This window comes from Oncorhynchus masou, chromosome 31 (genome assembly GCF_036934945.1).
Source record: "Oncorhynchus masou masou isolate Uvic2021 chromosome 31, UVic_Omas_1.1, whole genome shotgun sequence".
NCBI classification, from domain to species: domain Eukaryota; kingdom Metazoa; phylum Chordata; class Actinopteri; order Salmoniformes; family Salmonidae; genus Oncorhynchus; species Oncorhynchus masou.
The window spans coordinates 38,345,965-38,360,107 of NC_088242.1; the positions used below are offsets into that span (position 1 = coordinate 38,345,965).

General features: G+C 48.2%; 2 protein-coding genes across 2 annotated transcripts in view; one reads left to right on the top strand and one right to left on the bottom strand.

Moving 5' to 3' along the window:
- LOC135523921 (cadherin-related family member 1-like) overlaps positions 1–14,143 on the top strand; it is a 223,499-nt gene that overhangs the window by 47,006 nt on the left and 162,350 nt on the right. The gene's annotated exons all lie outside the window — the stretch shown is intronic.
- On the bottom strand, positions 3,969–6,114 carry LOC135524855 (E3 ubiquitin-protein ligase CHIP-like). Its single transcript, XM_064952715.1, has 3 exons — positions 6,034–6,114; positions 4,371–4,487; positions 3,969–4,094 (listed from the first exon to the last, which is right to left on the bottom strand). Exons 1-3 carry the CDS (start codon positions 6,112–6,114, stop codon positions 3,969–3,971), a joined length of 324 nt encoding a protein of 107 aa, XP_064808787.1.

Consider the following 14,143-nt stretch of genomic DNA (forward strand, 5'->3'; position numbering starts at 1 on the left):
TAACAGATTTTACTGAGTCACAGTTCATACAAGGAAATCAGTAAATTCATTAGTCCCTAATCTATGGATTTCACATTGCTGGTAATGTATGGCACGACAATGGGCCTCAGGATCTCGTTATGGTATCTCTGTGCATTCAAATTGGCATCGATAAAATGCAATTGTGTTCGTTGTCTGTAGCTTATTCTTATACCATATACCATTATACCATTCTTATACCATGGGGCACTCTGTTCACAACGTTGACATCAATAAACCACTCGCACACACGACACCATACACGCTGTCTGTCATCTGTCCGGTACAGTTGATACCGAGATTTATCCGTGAAGAGACTGTCTGACAGTTTGTGCAGAGCCACAGTTTCATCAGCTGCCTAGATGGCTTGTCTCAGTCAATCCCGCAGGTGAAGAAGCCGGATGTGGAGTTCCTAGACTGGCATGGTTACACGTGGTATGTGAGGCCAAATTCTAAAAAAAAAAGACGTGCCCGTTTTAAGCGCAATATTTTGTCACAAAAAGATGCTCGACTATGCATATAATTGGTGGCTTTGGAAAGAAAACACTCTGACGTGTCCAGAACTGCAAAGATATTCTCTGTGCGTGCCCTAGAACGTGAGCTACAGGCAAAACCAAGATGAGACGGCATCCAGGAAATGAGCAGGATTTTTGAGGCTCCGTTTTCCATTGTCTCCTTATATGGCTGTGAATGCGAGAGGAATGAGTCTGCCCTTTCTGTCGTTTCCCCAAGGTGTCTGCAGCATTGTGACGTATTTGTAGGCATATCATTGGAAGATTGACCATAAGAGACCACATTTACCAGGTGTCCGCCCGGTGTCCTGCGCCGAAATTGGTGCGCAAAACTCAGCTGCAAGTATTTTTCCATGGAATTCAGAGAAGAAAGCATGCTTCCACGAACGATATATCAATGAAGAGATATGTGAAAAAACACCTTGAGGATTGATTCCAAACAACGTTTGCCATGTTTCGGTCGATATTATGGAGTTAATTCGGAAAAAGTTTGACGTTGTTGGTGACTGAATTTTCGGTTCGTTTCGGTAGCCAAATGTGATGTACAAAACGGAGCGATTTCTCCTACACAAAGATGCTTTCAGGAAAAACTGGACATTTGCTATGTAACTGAGAGTCTCCTCATTGAAAACATCCGAAGCTCTTCAAAGGTAAATGATTTTATTTATTTGGTTATCTGGTTTTTGTGAAAATGTTGCGTGCTAAATGCTACTCAAAATGCTAAGCTAGCTTAGCATACTCTTACACAAATTAGTCAATTTCTATGGTTCAAAAGCATATTTTGAAAATCTGAGATGACAGTGTTGTTAAGAAAAGGCTAAGCTTGAGAGTAGGCGCATTATTTTCATTTTATTTGCGATTTTCAGAAATCGTTAACGTTGCGTTATGCTAATGAGCCTGAGGCTTTATTCACGATCCCGGATCCGGGATGGGGAGTTTCAAGATTAATCAGCTTCTTGATATGCCACACTGGGATATTTTATTTCAGCTCATGAAACATGGGACCATGACCTTACATTTTGCATTTATATTTTTGTTTCGTGTAGTTATCCCATTTTCTATGCTAATCTCCTCTTTACAAAACTGTTTAAGTTCAGCAATATTCTTGGGATGTCTGCTGTGAACTTCTCTCGAGGTCATGCTACAGCATCTCATATCGGGTTGAGGTCAGGACTCTGACTGGGCCACTCCAGAGGTTGTATTTTCTTCTGTTGAAGCCATTTTGTTGTTGATTTTACTTGTCTTTTGGGTTGTTGTCCTGTTGCGTTACCCAACTTCTGTTGAGCTTCAATTGGCCAACAGATAGCCTAACATTCTCCTGCAAAATGTCATAATAAACTTGGGAATTTATTTTTCCTTCGATGATAGCAAGCTGTCCAGGCCCTGAGGCAGCCACAAACCATGATGCTCCCTCCACCACACTTTACAGTTGGGATGAGGTTTTGATTTTGGTGTGCTGTGCCTTTTTTAGTGTGCTGTGGAACATCCAGGTACACTTTTGCAAACTTCAGAAATGATTTTTTTTGGACAGCAGTGGCTTCTTCCGTGGTGTCCTCCCAGTAACACCATTCTTGTTTAGTGTTTTTTGTGTCATAGACTCGTCAACAGAGATGTTAGCATGTTCTAGAGATTTCTGTAAGTCTTTAGTTGACACTCTAGGATTCTTCTTAACCGCGTTGAACATTCAGCGCTGTGCTCTTGCAGTCATCTTTGCAGGACGGCCACTCCTAAGGAGAGTAGCAACAGTGCTGAACTTTCTCCATTTATAGACAATTTGTCTTACCGTGGACTTATGAACATCAAGGCTTTTAGAGATACTTTTGTAACCCTTTCCAGCTTTTTGCAAGTCAACCATTCTTAATCTTCGGTCTTCTGAGATCTCTTTTGTTCGAGGCATGGTTCACATCAGGCAATGCTTCCTGTGGGTAGCAAAATCACATTTTGTGTTTTTAATAGGGAAGGGCAGCTCTAACCAACATATCCAATGTCACCTCATTGATTGGACTCGAGGTTAGCGGACTCCTGACTCCAATTAGCTTTTGGAAAAGTCATTAGTCATTGGGGCGGCAGGGTAGCCTTGTGGTTAGAGCGGTGGACGAGTAACCGGAAGTTCAAATCCTTGAGCTGACAAGGTACAAATCTGTCGTTCTGCCCCTGAATTTGTTCTTAACTTACTTGCCTAGTTAAATAAAGGTAAAATATATACTTAATTTGCCTAGGGGTTCACCTACTTAAACATGTTATACATGATGTCAGGGCTCTGCACTTCGCAGCGATGTATGGGTTTTGAATGACAGCCATATTTCCCGATGTCATTATCAACAAATGCAGCAAAAAGAGCAGCAAATGTAAAATTCACATAAAATCAACAGTGTTATGTTTGGATTCAGTCTTGTGTCAGGTAAACTTGTCCTTCAGTCTAATAATTTCCCCATAATGCTAAAACTGTTCGCTTTCAATTGCTACCATGGCTATTCATATGCTTTTCATATTTATTCTGTAAGAAACATTTCAATTTAATGTAAGCCAATTCACAATTCACAAGTGTTAAGGGTTAACAACCTCAGCAGAACTCGTGCTTAGTATTGTAGGGAGTCCATGGTCATGTCAATCGCATGCTGTAGCGACGGTTACCCTACTAGCCATCAGCCAAACACATTGTTAATGCGCACAGACCAATTGTTTTGTCTCGAAGAACAGAAAGTACAGCAGTCTTTCAAAACATGTTTCAAGAACTTCAAACCCACAAAGGAAGTAAAGATGGTCTTCACGTACCATCAAAATGTAGATATTATTTGAACCATTAGAGTGGGAATAGAAAACACCATGTAGTGTGTCTATCTATGTTTTCCACTGACTAATGGTCCATCATTCACATCTGACAACTCGTCGTAAAATAAAATTGGTTTAATCTATTCACTCTCACTATAAGCATACATTCAACACAGTATAACTGCCCACTACGGTGGCTATAATGCAATAGAGGTCAGTTGACCATCGGTCAGAACATTCTCGTTTGTATGACCTCATGTTATAACTCGCCAGCACAGTCAATGACTTGATAAAGACTTTGATTTGGTTGGTCAGTTTTTTTTATAATCCATATCTCACATTTTATATTGTTTTGCATTAAAAAAAGACACTAGATTGTTTGAAAACTAAAACAATGTTTTGGCATTGACCAGGACCATCAACACTGAATTGTGGGAAATAAGTAATTACATTAGGGACAACTATCTATACTAGTAACCCAGAATTTTTTCACAAATTTTAGAACAATGAGATATGGCTGTCATTTGCTAGTCCATAGTATGACCCCCCTGTGTGTAAAGTGCATGTCCTGGAGGAAGTCAATTCTGGCTCGTGTTTTTATACACTTCTGGTGTGGGTCTCAGCTCTGGGCTGTGTGGGTCTCTTAGACATGGGGGTTATGGAAGTTCAATAGTCCTCCACCCAACCGTTCTCCTGGATAAAGGCGTCGATGACCTCCTTCATGGCCAGGTTGGGGATCAGCTGGTCCTGGGTCAGAGGACTCTGGGTGACTGGGTCAAAATGGCCCACTCTCTACAGAGGATGGAGGAAAACCTTTATGATTGTTTGAGATATTGGTGTTGCTGTGAGATGGAATCTTTCATTATGATTTTAATCATGATTTACATTGGACAGTATTACCTCTGTGGATGAGTGGTTGATAGTTCAGCAGTAATTGATTGGTAGTGTGGATGAATAGAACATAGACAAGCTGTTCTATCCTCTCACCTATGAACGGGTGACAGTTTACCTATACTCCTGTTGAGTAGAGGTCTATGTGTATGACTATGAAAGGATGGTATACTGTACCTGTAGGTGCTCCTCAATGTCTTTGCGGTCGTAGGTGATCCCACTGGGGATGATGCAGGGCTCCCTCATCAACTCAAAGCGTATCTTTCCACACAGGTAGTCAGGGATCTCCCGCTTCTGTGGGGTTCAGATAAACGTATGTAAATCTAAATACTTCCCCCCGAGACACCATCTCAGATCTGGGTCATATTCTTTATGGTACCAAACGGAAGAAAACTGACTGAAACGGGGACGGACTACCTGAACTTGTCCAATAAGAAACTAGTGATGGGGGCGGGGGGGAATTCGATAGTTCGATATAGCAATATTATTTTGGACGATATTAAAAATGTAAAATATATTTTTATTTTGCTAGGTAGCGCTAGTCGTCTGTACCTGCGCCAAAACTCTTGTTATTTTTCCTCCTATAGCTTGTTCTCCAGCTTCTTTTTAAATAATGAGCCAACATGTTTTCAGCACTTATTTCCACAACTGATCAAAACTAAATTTCTCATGCTCTCATCTCTCTGCAGCAGACATATAGTGAGCAATATGTTTGGAACATCAAATCGCAATATCGAATCATAATAGGTGTCACGCCCTGGTCGGAATATATTGTGTTTGTCTTTATTTATTTGGTCAGGCCAGGGTGTGACATGGGTTTATTGTGGTGTGTTTTGTCTTGGGGTTTTGTTAGGTATTGGGTGTGTGGTTTAGTGGGGGTATCTAGCATAGTCTATGGCTGTCTGGAGTGGTTCTCAATCAGAGGCAGGTGTTTATCGTTGTCTCTGATAGGGAACCATATTTAGGCAGCCATATTCTTTGATTATTTCGTGGGTGATTGTTCCTGTCTCTGTGTTTGTTGTCACCAGATAGGCTGTAAAGTTTTACACGTTCCGTTTGTTGTTTTTGTATAGTTCGTTTTTTCATTTGTCATTAAACATGTCTCAAAAATACCACGCTGCATTTTGGTCCGCTTCTCCTTCACCAGACAAAAGCCGTTACAGAATCACCCACCACAACAGGACCAAGCGGCGTGGTGACAGGCAGCGGCAGCAGGAGCAGCGAAAGGAGAAATGGACATGGGAAGACGTTTTGGATGGCAAGGGTTGTTACACTTGGGAAGAGATACTGGCTGGAAGAGATCGCCTCCCATGGGAACAGGTAGAGGCACTTAGGAGAGCAGAGGCAACCGTAGAGAGGAGCCGGCGATACGAGGGAACACGTTGGCTAGGAAGCCCGAGAGTCAGCCCCAAAAATGTCATGGGGGGTGGCTCAGGGAGAGTGAGGCAGAGTCAGGAGTCAGACCTGAGCCAACTCTCCCTGTTTATCGTGAGGAGCCAAGGAGGAGACCAGAACCAGAGCCGGTGTTGGAGTTGAGCGAAGCAGAGACTGTGAAGGAGTTAATGGGGAAATTGGAGGAGAGAGAAATGAGGGAGTTGCTGTGTTGGTGCTTTTTGCATGGAATTCGCCCGATGGAGCGTGTCGGGGATTTGATGGCACCTGGGTCAGCGCTCCATACTCGTCCTGAGGTGCGTGTTAATCGGCTGGTGAAGTTGGTGCTAGCCTCACACACCAGGCCTCCTGTGCACCTCCCTAGCCTTGCATGTCCTGTGCCAGCACTGCTCTCAAGATCTCCAATACGCCTTCACGGTCTAGCCAATCCTTTGCCACCTCCACACACCAGCCCTCCGGTGGCAGCTCCCCGCACCAGGCTTCCTGTGCGTGTCCTCGGCCCAGTACCACCAGTGCCAGCACCACGCATCAGGCCTACAGTGCGCCTCGCCTCTCCAGCGCTGCCGCAGCCTTCGTCCTCTCCTGCGCTGCCGGAGTCTCCCGCCTGTTCAGCGCAGCCAGAGCCTTCCTCCTCTCCTGCGCTGCCGGAGTCTCCCGCCTGTTTAGCGCTGCCCAGAGCCTTCCGCCTCTACAGCGCTGCCGGAGTCTCCTGCCTGTTTAGCGCAGCCAGAGCTGCCAGTCTGCAAGGAGCGGTCAGAGCTGCCAGTCAGCAGGGAGCAGCCAGAGCTGCCAGTCAGCATGGAGCAGCCAGAGCTGCCAGTCAGCATGGAGCAGCCAGAGCTGCCAGTCAGCATGGAGCAGCCAGAGCTGCCAGTCTGCATGGAGCAGCCAGAGCTGTCAGTCTGCATGGAGCAGCCAGAGCTGTCAGTCTACATGGAGCTGCCAGTCTGCAAGTAGCTGCCAGTCTGCAAGGAGCTGCCAGTCTGCAAGGAGCTGCCAGTCTGCAAGGAGCTGCCAGAGCTGCCAGTCTGCATGGAGCAGCCAGAGCTACCAGTCTGCAAGAAGCCGCCAGAGCTGCCAGTCTGCAAGAAGCCGCCAGAGCTGCCAGTCAGCATGGAGCAGCCAGAGCCGCCAGTCAGCATGGAGCAGCCAGAGCCACCAGTCAGCATGGAGCAGCCAGAGCCGCCAGTCAGCATGGAGCAGCCAGAGCCGCCAGTCAGCATGGAGCAGCCAGAGCCGCCAGTCAGCATGGAGCAGCCAGAGCCGTCAGTCTGCCAGGATCCACCAGTCAGCCAGACTCTTCCAGATCCGCCAGTCAGCCAGACGCTTCCAGATCTGCCAGTCAGCCAGACTCTTCCAGATCTGCCAGTCAGCCAGGATCCGCCAGTTAGCCAGACTCTTCCAGATCTGCCAGTCAGTCAGACTCTTCCAGATCTGCCAGTCAACCAGACTCTTCCAGATCCGCCAGTCAGCCAGACTCTTCCAGATCCGCCAGTCTGCCAGACTCTTCCAGATCCGCCAGTCAGCCAGATTCTTCCAGATCCGCCAGTCAGCCAGACTCTTCCAGATCCGCCAGTCAGCCAGGATCTGCCAGATCCGCCAGTCAGCCAGGATCTGCCAGAACCACCAGCCAGCCAGGATCTGCCGGATCCAACTACCTGCCTGAGCTTCCTCTCAGTGCTGAGCTTCCTCTCAGTGCTGGGCTTCCTCTCAGTGCTGGGCTTCCTCTCAGTGCTGAGCATTCCCCTCAGTCCCGAGCTTCCCCTCAGTCCCGAGCTTCCCCTCAGTCCCGAGCTTCCCCTCAGTCCCGAGCTACCCCTCAGTCCCGAGCTTCCCCTCACTCCCGAGCTGCCCCTCAGTCCCGAGCTGCCCCTCAATCCCGAGCTGCCCCTCAGTCCCGAGCTGCCCCTCAGTCCCGAGCTGCCCCTCAGTCCAGTGGGGTTCTGGGTGAGGACTACTAGGCCATGGTCGGCGGAGAGGGTGGACTATCCAAGGACGCGAGGAGGAGGGACTAAGACATTGATAGAGTGGGGTCCACGTCCTGCGCCGGAGCCGCCACCATGGACAGACGCCCACCCGAACCCTCCCCTATTGTTTTGATGTGCGTCCGGGAGTCCGCACCTTGGGGGGGGGTTCTGTCATGCCCTGGTCGGAATATATTGTGTTTGTCTTTATTTATTTGGTCAGGCCAGTGTGTGACATGGGTTTATTGTGGTGTGTTTTGTCTTGGGGTTTTGTTAGGTATTGGTTGTGTGGTTTAGTGGGGGTATCTAGCATAGTCTATGGCTGTCTGGAGTGGCAGGTGTTTATCGTTGTCTCTGATTGGGAACCATATTTAGGCAGCCATATTCTTTGATTATTTCGTGGGTGGTTGTTCCTGTCTCTGTGTTTGTTGTCACCAGATAGGCTGTAAAGGTTTTCACGTTCCGTTTGTTGTTTTTGTATAGTTCGTTTTTTCATTTGTCATTAAACATGTCTCAAAAATACCACGCTGCATTTTGGTCCACTTCTCCTTTCCCAGACGAAAGCCGTTACAATAGGTTAAACACATTTGAATTCAATCACTTTGACTGCATCCCTTTTCATAGGTTTGTCCATGGAATAAGTGTTCAGAAAGTGACTTTTTGGACCGAAATTGTCATGTCTTGTTATGTCTGTTCCTGTCCTTTCTCTTCATTCTCTCTCTCTGCTGGTCTTTTTAGGTTACCTTCTCTGTCTCTCATCCCTCAGCTGTTCTACATTTCCCCTAACTAGCTCATTCTCTCTTTCCCCACCTGTTCTCTCTTCCCCCTCTGATTAGGTCTCTATTTCTTTCTCTGTTCCTGCTACTTTCAGTGTCTGATTCTTGTTTGTGTTTTTTGATGCCAGAAGCAAGCTGTCGTCTCGTTTGCTTCCACCTTGTCCTGTCCTGTCGGAGTCTGCATGGCAGGTGCAACCTGCATTATACTACGTTCTTTTGTTCCATTGACTACGTTGGAAGAGGATTTATGCCATTCCTGTTTTTATTAAAGAACTCTGTTTTCTGTTAAAACCGCGTTTGGGTCTTCACTCAAGTTCATAACAGAAGAATCAGACCAAGAATGGACCCAGCGGCTCCGGACCCTTTTCACTCCGCCGTCGAGATCCAGGGAGCGATGCTAGGCAGACACGAGGAGGAATTGTCTGCTGCTCAACATGCCGTTGAGACCCTGGCCGTCCAAGTCTCCGACCTCACAAGACGGGTTCACCAACTCCACCTCGATCCACCGCCCACTTCCAGGGTTTCCGAGTCTCCGGAGCCCAGGATCAACAACCCGCCGTGTTACTCTGGGGAGCCCACTGAGTGCCGCTCATTCCTCACTCAGTGTGATGTGGTGTTCTCTCTCCAGCCCAACACTTACTCCAGGAGCGCAGCCCGCATCGCCTACGTCATTTCTCTCCTTATCGGACGGGCGCGTGAGTGGGGCACGGCAGTCTGGGAGGCGAGGGCTGAGTGTATTAACCAGTATCAGGACTTTAAGGAGGAGATGATACGGGTTTTGACCGTTCTGTTTTTGGCGAGGAGGCTTCCAGGGCCCTGTCTTCCCTATGTCAGGGGAATAGATCCATAACGGATTATTCTATTGAGTTTCGCACTCTCGCTGCCTCTAGTGACTGGAACGAGCCGGCTTTGCTCGCTCGTTTTCTGGAGGGTCTCCACGTCGAGGTTAAGGATGAGATCCTCTCCCGGGAGGTTCCTTCCAGTCTGGACTCCTTAATAGCTCTCGCTATTCGCATAGAGCGACGGTTTGATCTTCGTCGCCGAGCTCGTGGAAAGGAGCTCACGTTCTCCGTTGCTCCCCTCTCCACATCACTGCCACCTGCCGCATCACTGCCACCCTCCCCCGCCGGCTCGGATGCTGAGCCTATGCAGCTGGGGGTATTCGCATCTCGGCCAAGGAGAGGGAACGGAGAATCACCAATCGCCTCTGTCTCTACTGCGGCTCCGCTGGTCATTTTGTCACCTCATGTCCAGTAAAGGGCCAGAGCTCATCAGTAAGAGGAGGGCTACTGGTGAGCGCAACTACTCAGGCCTCTCCTTCTGGATCACGCACTACCTTTCCGGTCCATCTCCGCTGGCCCGGTTCATCTGCTTCCTGCAGTGCCTTGATAGACTCTGGGGCGGAGGGCTGTTTTATGGACGAGACCTGGGCTCGGGAACATGACATTCCTCTCAGACAGTTAGGAGAGCCCAGGGCCTTGTTCGCTTTAGATGGTAGTTCTCTCCCCAAGATTCAGCGTGAGATGCTGCCTTTAACCCTCACTGTCTCTGGTAATCATAGCGAAACCATTTCTTTTTTAATTTTTCGTTCACCTTTTACACCTGTTGTTTTGGGTCATCCCTGGCTAGTGCGCCATAACCCTTCTATTAATTGGTCTAGTAATACTATCCTATCCTGGAATGTTTCTTGTCATGTAACCTGTTTAATGTCTGCTATCCCTCCTGTTTCCTCTGTCTCTTCTTCACAGGAGGAGCCTGGCGATTTGACAGGGGTGCCGGAGGAGTATCACGATCTGCGCACGGTGTTCAGTCGTTCCAAGGCCACTTCTCTCCCTCCACACCGGTCGTATGACTGTAGTATTGATCTCCTTCCGGGAACTACTCCCCCGGGGTAGATTATACTCTCTGTCGGCTCCCGAACGTAAGGCTCTCGAGGATTATTTGTCGGTTTCACTCGACGCCGGTACCATAGTCTCCTCCTCCTCCCCCGCCGGCGGGGTTCTTTTTGTTCAGAAGAAGGACGGGTCCCTGCGCCCATGCGTGGATTATCGAGGGCTGAATGACATAACAGTTAAGAATCGTTATCCGCTTCCTCTTATGTCTTCAGCCTTCGAGATCCTGCAGGGAGCCAGGTTTTTCACCAAATTGGACCTTCGTAACGCCTACCATCTCGTGCGCATCAGGGAGGGGGACGAGTGGAAGACGGCGTTTAACACTCCGTTAGGGCACTTTGAATACCGGGTTCTTCCTTTCGGCCTCGTTAACGCTCCAGCTGTCTTTCAGGCACTAGTTAACGACGTCCTGAGAGACATGCTGAACATTTTTGTTTTCGTTTACATGGACGATATCCTGATTTTTTCACCGTCTCTCTCGATTCATGTTCAGCACGTGCGACGCGTCCTCCAGCGCCTTTTGGAGAACTGTCTTTATGTGAAGGCTGAGAAGTGCACTTTTCATGCCGCCTCTGTCCCTTTTCTCGGTTCCGTTATTTCCGCTGAGGGCATTAAGATGGATCCCGCTAAGGTCCAGGCTGTCATTGATTGGCCCGTTCCTAAGTCACGCGTCGAGCTGCAGCGCTTTCTGGGCTTCGCTAATTTCTACCGTCGTTTCATCCGTAATTTCGGTCAGGTGGCAGCTCCTCTCACAGCCCTTACTTCTGTTAAGACGTGCTTTAAGTGGTCCGTTTCCGCCCAGGGAGCTTTTGATCTTCTTAAGAATCGTTTTACATCCGCACCTATTCTTGTTACACCTGACATCTCTAGACAGTTTGTTGTTGAGGTTGACGCGTCAGAGGTGGGCGTGGGAGCCATTCTTTCTCAGCGCTCTCTCTGACGGCAAGGTCCATCCTTGCACGTTTTTCTCTCATCGCTTATCGCCGTCAGAACGTAACTATGATGTTGGTAATCGCGAACTGCTCGCCATCCGCTTAGCCCTAGGCGAATGGCGACAGTGGTTGGAGGGGCGACCGTTCCTTTTGTCGTTTGGACTGACCATAGGAACCTTGAGTACATCCGTTCAGCCAAACGACTTAATGCGCGTCAGGCTCGTTGGGCTCTGTTTTTCGCTCGTTTCGAGTTTGTTATTTCTTATCGTCCGGGCTCAAAAAACACCAAACCTGATGCTTTATCTCGTCTCTTCAGTTCTTCTGAGGTCTCCACCGACCCCGATGGGATTCTCCCTGAGGGGCGTGTTGTCGGGTTGACTGTCTGGGGAATTGAGAGGCAGGTAAAGCAAGCACTCGCTCACACTCTGTCGCCGCGAGCTTGCCCTAGGAACCTTCTGTTCGTTCCCGTTCCTACTCGTCCGGCCGTTCTTCAGTGGGCCCACTCTGCCAAGTTAGCCGGCCACCCCGGCCTTCGGGTACGCTCGCTTCCATTCGCCAGCGTTTCTGGTGGCCCACTCGGGAACGTGACGCGCGTCGATTTGTCGCCGCTTGTTCGGTCTGCGCGCAGACTAAATCTGGGAACTCTCCTCCTGCCGGCCGTCTCAGACCGCTTCCCATTCCCTCTCGACCGTGGTCTCACATCGCTTTAGATTTTATCACCGGACTGCCTTCATCAGCGGGGAAGACAGTTATTCTTACGGTTGTCGATAGATTCTCTAAGGCGGCTCATTTCATTCCTCTCGATAAGCTCCCTTCTGCTAAGGAGACGGCTCAGATCATTATCGAGAATGTTTTCCGAATTCATGGCCTTCCGTCTGACGTCGTTTCCGACAGAGGCCCGCAGTTCACGTCTCAATTTTGGAGGGAGTTTTGCCGTTTGATTGGGGCTTCCGTCAGTCTCTCGTCCGGCTTTCATCCCCAGTCTAACGGTCAAGCCGAACGGGCCAATCAGACTGTTGGTCGCATTTTACGCAGTCTTTCTTTTCGTAACCCTGCGTCTTGGTCAGAACAGCTCCCCTGGGCAGAGTACGCCCACAACTCGCTTCCCTCGTCTGCTACCGGTCTATCCCCTTTTCAGTGTAGCCTCGGGTACCAGCCTCCGCTGTTCTCATCTCAGCTCGCCGAGTCCTGCGTCCCCTCCGCTCAGGCTTTTGTCCAGCGTTGCGAGCGCACCTGGAAGGGGGTCAGGTCGGCACTTTGCCGTAATAGGGCGCAGACTGTGAGGGCCGCTAATAAGCGTAGGACCAAGAGTCCTAGATATTGTTGCGGTCAGAGAGTATGGCTCTCCACTCAGAACCTTCCCCTTAAGACAGCTTCTCGCAAGTTGGCCCCGCGGTTCATTGGTCCGTTCCGTATTTCCCAGGTCATTAATCCTGTCGCAGTGCAACTTCTTCTCCGCGCTATCTTTGTCGCGTTCACCCGGTCTTCCATGTCTCCTGTGTTAAGCCCGTTCTTCGCGCCCCGCTCGTCCCTCCCCCCATCCTTGTCGAGGGCGCACCCATCTACAGGGTTCGTAAGATTTTGGACATGCGCCCTCGGGGCCGTGGTCATCAGTACCTAGTGGATTGGGAGGGGTACGGTCCTGAGGAGAGGAGTTGGGTTCCCTCTCGGGACGTGCTGGACCGTTCGCTGATCGATGATTTCCTCCGTTGCCGCCAGGTTTCCTCCTCGAGTGCGCCAGGAGGCGCTCGGTGAGTGGGGGGGTACTGTCATGTCTTGTTATGTCTGTTCCTGTCCTTTCTCTTCATTCTCTCTCTCTGCTGGTCTTTTTAGGTTACCTTCTCTGTCTCTCATCCCTCAGCTGTTCTACATTTCCCCTAACTAGCTCATTCTCTCTTTCCCCACCTGTTCTCTCTTCCCCCTCTGATTAGGTCTCTATTTCTTTCTCTGTTCCTGCTACTTTCAGTGTCTGATTCTTGTTTGTGTTTTTTGATGCCAGAAGCAAGCTGTCGTCTCGTTTGCTTCCACCTTGTCCTGTCCTGTCGGAGTCTGCATGGCAGGTGCAACCTGCATTATACTACGTTCTTTTGTTCCATTGACTACGTTGGAAGAGGATTTATGCCATTCCTGTTTTTTATTAAAGAACTCTGTTTTCTGTTAAAACCGCGTTTGGGTCTTCACTCAAGTTCATAACAGAAATGCCAAAATATGCAGAAAATAGGGAGGTGCTCAAAATTGTTGCACTCATTTTGCATACTCCACCATAACTTGAAACATCATGTATTTAACACTGGAAAATATATATATTTGATATCATGTAAAAGCTTATAGTGAATAGATTATAGTGAATAATCTTCAACATCTATTCTAAAAATGTGTAAATTCCAGATTTTTTCTATATTTGCATAGTTTAAACTAGAGGTCGACCGATTAATCGGATAAATTAGGGCCGATTTCAAGTTTTCATAATCGGAAACCGATTTGGCCCATTTTATTCATTTATTTGACATCTTTATTTAACTAGGCAAGTCAGTTAAGAACACATTCTTACTTTCAATGACGACCTAGGAACGGTGGGTTAATTAACTGCCTTGTTCAGGGGCAGAACGACAGATTCAATCTTGCAACCTTAGGATTAACTAGTCCAACACTAACCACCTGCCTTACATTGCACTCCATGAGGAGCCTGCCTGTTATGAGAATGCAGTAGCTAGCTCGCAACATATCTAATAAAAAACAATCAATGATAATCTCTAGTTAACTACACATGGTTGACGATATTACTAGTTTATCTAGCGTGTCCTGAGTTGCATATAATCGATGAGGTGCGCATTCGCGAAAAAGGACTGTCGTTGCTCCAATGTGTAGCTAACCATAAACATCAATGCCTTTAAATTACAGTTTGTAACTCAAGAAAATATGAAAAACGCCAAGGGGGATGAATACTTTTGTAAGGCACTGTATCCCCACAGTATTTTACTTTATTCAAGCAAT

What these genes read in the sequence shown, in the direction of transcription:
- LOC135524855 (XM_064952715.1), bottom strand. Translation starts at nt 6,114, where the DNA reads ATGCGTGGTGCTGGCACTGGTGGTACTGGGCCGAGGACACGCACAGGA. An exon ending in GAGCTGCCACCGGAGGGCTG is followed by an intron (nt 4,488 to 6,033) that starts GTGTGTGGAGGT and finishes TGAACCCCACAG; the next exon opens with AAGCGGGAGATCCCTGACTA. An exon ending in ACATTGAGGAGCACCTACAG is followed by an intron (nt 4,095 to 4,370) that starts GTACAGTATACC and finishes CATCCTCTGTAG; the next exon opens with AGAGTGGGCCATTTTGACCC.